At 45.5% G+C, this 5,517-nt stretch overlaps 1 protein-coding gene and 1 non-coding gene across 2 annotated transcripts; both read left to right on the top strand.

Moving 5' to 3' along the window:
• The first annotated feature begins 187 nt into the window (after window positions 1–187).
• Window positions 188–5,236, top strand: RBMX (RNA binding motif protein X-linked). The gene is made up of 9 exons (XM_029930397.1): window positions 188–357; window positions 1,462–1,590; window positions 1,842–1,948; window positions 2,439–2,610; window positions 3,197–3,349; window positions 3,686–3,800; window positions 3,896–4,021; window positions 4,114–4,196; window positions 4,841–5,236. Exons 2-9 carry the CDS (start codon window positions 1,482–1,484, stop codon window positions 5,149–5,151), a joined length of 1,176 nt encoding a protein of 391 aa, XP_029786257.1. The 5' UTR covers window positions 188–357; window positions 1,462–1,481; the 3' UTR covers window positions 5,152–5,236.
• LOC115284507 lies at window positions 1,640–1,708 on the top strand. Its single transcript, XR_003905253.1, has one exon. It is a non-coding gene; the product is annotated as a small nucleolar RNA SNORD61 (small nucleolar RNA).
• Window positions 5,237–5,517: the final 281 nt, after the last annotated feature.

The raw sequence follows: 5,517 nt of genomic DNA, 5'->3' as shown, positions 1-5,517 counted from the left end.
TTGTGGAGCACGGGTGGGGGCTGGGGAAACGGTTAGAAATGAGCGCAGGCCAAAACCGCGGAGGACCCGGGGGAAGGGGCGGAGCGAAGAGTGAATGACAGAGAATACAGCCAATGGGGAGGCTGGGAACCACTCCCCCCTCCCTTTGCGTTTCAAATTCTAAGCTCGGTTTCCATCCGGGTCCTTCAGCCTCGTTCCCGGGCAGTATAAAGTTTGCTGTCTCCTTTGTTCGCCCTCGTTGCGCAGTAGTGCTAGCGGCTTTTCTCTTCCGTTCTCGGAGCCGGCGGCTTCGTGCCGAGCTGCTACGTGTCCCTGCCAGCGAGTTCGTAGGAGCTTGGACCCATTGTCACTCCTCCGGTAAGTGTTCCCCTTTCCTTTGCCCCTTGCGCGTACGTTCTTGCTACTTTAGGACCTGGGATTATCTCCCCGGAGATGGGGGGGGGGGGTTGGCGGGCGCCATTTTAAGAACCGAACGCTGCCGACCTATTTCGCTGAAGCTGAGCGCGTCCGGGGGAAGCAGTTGTGGGGGCTGCGTTCCATCGGGTGCCTCGCGAGAAAGTTCGGCCATCGCCCGCGGGGATTGTGGCGGAGGTAGGGGTTGGAACGGGACGAGGACAGACCGCGCCACCGCGGTACCTGCATTGGGATGGCGCTGGTGCTACGGCGGGGCACGTGCGCGTAGACGCGGGTCCTTGTTCATTGGCGGCCTCGGAGAGGAAGCCCTTCGAATGTTCCCAGCCATTGCCCATAGCGAACGTTCCTCCCCTGACCCCAATGTAGGCTTTTCTGGGTTGGATCCAAGTGTCGCCATTTTGTGTTTTCCACGCGCTTTTTAATGAAGGGTTTTAATTGGATTCTGCTGCAGTCATGGAGTGCCGAGGGAGACAAGGCGCGCTTCCATCTTCCGTTATTATGAAACGTCCCCGAAACCTCTTTTATTTCTAAGCCTTTTCGGCGGGGGCAGGGGCCGGTGGAGAAGGGGAGGTCTGACTTGCCTCAAACTTGAAATTTCTGCTTAGATTTACGAGGGAATCCTAACGAGGAAAGGCAAAGTTCTTGGAAGAGGTCCTCCGGCTGGCCTGTGACCTTGAATGAGGCTATACACTTTAAAAGCCGTCAGGGTAATTTGGATGTTGTCATTGAATCACTAAAGGGCAACACATGTAGGATTAGAACTAGAAGTTCTTTTTCAAACATCGAGGAAATATTTAGTAATTGCCAAGGCGGGTTAAGGATGGATACCTTCGTCGGCCCTTTGAACTAGTGTAATGCAAACTGGGCTGTGACTAAACGGCTTAAATTGGTTTCCTGCTGACGTTTCGAAGACAAGAATGATTTTGGTGTCTTCAGATTTTAAGGAATAATGATTTTATGGTGTAACAAGAAAGATAGACTAATAAAAACACGTGCCCCATAAACTTGAACTTTTTCTAGGGAGGTAATGCTGTTCTTTTTCAACAGACTCTCATCAGGGGGAAAAAATGGTTGAAGCTGATCGCCCAGGAAAGCTTTTCATTGGTGGCCTCAATACAGAAACAAATGAGAAAGCTCTTGAAGCCGTATTTGGCAAATATGGACGAATAGTGGAAGGTGAGTTATCTGAAGGCAGATGTGGGGCTGTTAGTAACTGAAAATGGAAGCTGTGATGAGTTTGATTACGTTGATCGTCGGACATGATGCATTTTGTCCTCTAAGAAGTTCTGAGCTTGCATTTTATAGGCTCACTTTGGTCATTTCTTCGGAACTAGAGTAACACTCCACTCCCCTTCCCCCCCCCCCCCCCCCCCCCCCCCCCCCCCCCCCCCCCCCCCCCCCCCCCCCCCCCCGCAACGTTTTTTCAGTTCTGTTGATGAAAGATCGTGAAACCAACAAGTCAAGAGGATTTGCTTTTGTCACCTTTGAAAGCCCCGCAGATGCTAAGGATGCAGCCAGAGACATGAATGGAAAGGTGAGATTGCACAGTGATCCCATTGACGGGTGCATAAACTAGCACAGCGTTTTTGAAATCTGGTCTCTTGACATCTGGTCGAGGGTACCTCTTGAATTGAGTGTAAACCTTTCTAGAAGCATCTGATGGTTAGCCATTTGTGACCTCAAAGTTTGCAGAGTTGTGGATTGTGTTCTAAAAAATGTTTTCAGTTCAAAATAACGCATGGCTCTATGTTCTTGAAAACTTGGCTTTTCGGTGACAAGTTCGTTCACTTAACTGGCCTTTTTAAAATTTTATTGGCCAGCAGTGCAGTGGGCCTTATGTTTGGGTTCAACTCCTCAGTGTCATCCTAAAAAAACTTCTAATGGATAAACTGACCCTGTATTTTTTATTGAGCAAAATTTACCTACAAACTATTTTGAAGGGCGCATTGGCATCCCAATGCATAGTGAATGGATCTGCGAGTTTTCTTTACATGTTGATGGAATTACATTATGTTGTTGTTTAGTCCTTAGATGGAAAAGCCATCAAGGTAGAACAAGCCACTAAACCATCATTCGAAAGTGGCAGACGTGGACCACCTCCACCTCCAAGAAGCAGGGGCCCACCACGAGGTCTTCGCGGCGGAAGAGGAGGAAGTGGAGGAACCAGGGGACCTCCCTCACGTGGAGGGCACATGGGTAATGATTTGGGTCTATCCCAGACTTGGTGTGGAATTTAGGAACCGCAAGCCTCACACTAACGTGTGCAGTACTTGTGGAAACGCTCTATCTGATACTGGGAACACTTCATTTATCAAAGTCCTTGTGACTTAAGAGAGCCCTAGAAGCCATTATAAGTTAATGTTGTAAACAAAACAATGGGTAGGGCAACTAGCTGGCTCAAAGCCCCAGATCTCTGGGTTTGAGCCCTACGTTGGGCATAGAGATAATTTAAATATGAAAACAAACAATGGGCAACAAACTAGGTAGTTCTTGGGAAAATTGCAGAAAACTTGTCAGAAACAATTTGACCTAGGTCTTAATTTTAAGTATATAAAAATGAAACCACTTGTGTTTTTCTTTGAAGCAGTTTAAAACCTACTGTTGGTTGTTATTGTTAGTCTCGATAGACTCCCTTTGGCTTGGTAGTCTTTTCCAAATGAAAACTAAAGCAAGATTCCCCAACTAAACTTGAAAAGGTCACTGTTGATAGAGCAAAGAAAACTTGTGCAGCTTCTTAGTGATTCTTGTGACAATTAACAGGTTTTCTTTTCTTTTAATGTAGATGATGGTGGTTATTCCATGAATTTTAATATGAGTTCTTCCAGGGGACCACTTCCAGTCAAAAGAGGACCTCCACCACGAAGTGGTGGTCCTCCTCCTAAAAGATCAGCCCCCTCAGGACCAGTTCGCAGCAGCAGTGGGATGGGAGGAAGAGGTAAATGCTGCATCTTTTAGAATAATCCATTCTGCCACCAGGGCACCGCACATGATTGAGAAGGGATTTTTAAAATGCTGTTCTAAAGTAAAGCATTCAGTAGAAGAGATGGCTTATGAAACTGACTCCTTGACTAGGGGTGATTGATGTATGTACATCAAGTTAATATGCACTGAAGAGACCGTGGCGAATAGGAAATCTTAGAGAAGAAACTGAGTTCCGTACTGTCCTATAGAGGCTGAATGAACTGCCCTGCTTTTCATGATCCGAACGTAAAGTTACACTTTAGCTTCCCACGTGGGCTGTGTTATTTAAAAATGCTTATTCTTCCTTAAGCTCCCGTGTCACGGGGAAGAGACAGTTATGGAGGCCCGCCTCGAAGGGAGCCCCTGCCCTCGCGTAGAGATGTGTATTTGTCCCCAAGAGATGATGGATATTCTACGAAAGACAGGTAAGGGACGAGTGTCGTAGGAGGGTGGCTCCATAATTTTGGGTGAAGGGAGACCTTGTCAAAAGTGTGAACCCAGTTAATTTTTGTTTTTGTAGCTATTCGAGCCGAGATTACCCAAGTTCTCGGGATACCAGAGACTATGCCCCACCACCAAGAGATTACACTTACCGTGATTATGGCCATTCCAGCTCACGTGATGACTACCCATCAAGAGGCTATAGGTAACATGCTCCTGCTGCCCCCCCCACAACATGTGAATACTTGGGCTTGAAAATTAGACCTACCCTGTGGCTTACAGGTCTTTTCTCTTTAGTGATAGAGATGGCTATGGTCGTGATCGTGACTATTCAGATCATCCGAGTGGAGGCTCCTACAGAGATTCCTATGAGAGTTATGGTAAGATACTGGTTGAGGGTCTTTGACTGTCACCGGCTTGAATTTTTAGGTTCATGAGCCACTTTACTAGGCTGTGTGGTGCTTGCTTTTTAAGGGATATTTGCTTGCTTTTAAGGGGTAACTTTATCAGCTGGGCTTTTCCTAGTTTTATGAGGGGCTTTTTTTTTTTTTTCCTACGTTTGGTTTTTTTTTTTTTTTTTTGAGGCTGTTTGCTTGCTTTGGAGGGGATTTTGCTTGCTTAAATTGGCAGCCTTATGTGTTTTCCCCCAACAGTGAAAATACAATTAAAAAAAATTTTATTAACAAGATCAAATATTTACCATTGCAATATGAAGGAAAGTCTACAGTTCAAAATTGCAACTTATCAATGGAAAGTGTCTGTCTACTATAAAATAACAAGCTGTCTGGAATATCCTCTTGAAATACACACCGTCTTCAGTCTTTTCAAAACAAACGTTAAAACCCATCCATTTCCATATCTCAGCAGATGAGCAAATCCCTGTTAATGGCCAGCAATGGCAGAGTTTAAAACCTCCTGGTTAAGACAGTAAACGTTTAATACAAGAATTCTGTAAATTCAGATTGAAATGTTGTATATATACAATTTATAGTGTTGCCATATTACCTGACCATTGACCCTGCAGGTAACTCACGTAGTGCTCCACCCACACGAGGGCCCCCGCCATCTTATGGTGGAAGCAGTCGCTATGACGATTACAGCAGCTCACGGGACGGATATGGTGGAAGTCGAGACAGTTACTCAAGCAGCCGAAGTGATCTCTACTCAAGTGGTCGCGATCGGGTTGGCAGACAAGAAAGAGGGCTTCCCCCTTCTATGGAAAGGGGGTACCCTCCTCCACGCGATTCCTACAGCAGTTCAAGCCGCGGAGCACCGAGAGGTGGTGGCCGTGGAGGAAGCCGATCTGATAGAGGGGGAGGCAGAAGCAGATATTAAAAACAAAACAAAACTTTGGACCAAAATTCCCCATTCAAAGAAACAAACAAAAAAGTGGAATCTTTTCTGTCATAACTACCCAAGGACTACTAAAAGGAAAAATTGTGTTACCTTTTTTAAATTTCCTGTTAAGTTCCCCTTCCATAATTTTTATGTTCTTGTGAGGGAAAAAAAGTAAAACCTGTTAATCTTATTTGACTTTATGACATTGCTTTCAGTAAGCAAATGTTAAATGTGTTTAAGACTTGACATGTGTACTAGTGTTGTAATTTTCCAAGTAAAAGTGTCCCTAAAGGTCACTTCCTATATCTTGATTTTTCCCAGTAAACAAGGCAAGCAATTTTAGGACCTTCCACAAACATCTAG

This window comes from Suricata suricatta, chromosome X (assembly GCF_006229205.1).
Source record: "Suricata suricatta isolate VVHF042 chromosome X, meerkat_22Aug2017_6uvM2_HiC, whole genome shotgun sequence".
Classification (NCBI taxonomy): domain Eukaryota; kingdom Metazoa; phylum Chordata; class Mammalia; order Carnivora; family Herpestidae; genus Suricata; species Suricata suricatta.
The sequence above is the reverse complement of the archived record's forward strand: the minus strand, read 5'-3'. Positions and strand labels throughout refer to the sequence as shown.

Bases quoted from the DNA above. Each gene is read 5' to 3' on its own strand.
- RBMX (XM_029930397.1), top strand. From the start codon at position 1,482: ATGGTTGAAGCTGATCGCCCAGGAAAGCTTTTCATTGGTGGCCTCAAT. The intron at 3,801-3,895 runs GTAAGGGACGAG...TTGTTTTTGTAG, and splicing joins GGATATTCTACGAAAGACAG to CTATTCGAGCCGAGATTACC. The intron at 4,197-4,840 runs GTAAGATACTGG...TTGACCCTGCAG, and splicing joins AGATTCCTATGAGAGTTATG to GTAACTCACGTAGTGCTCCA.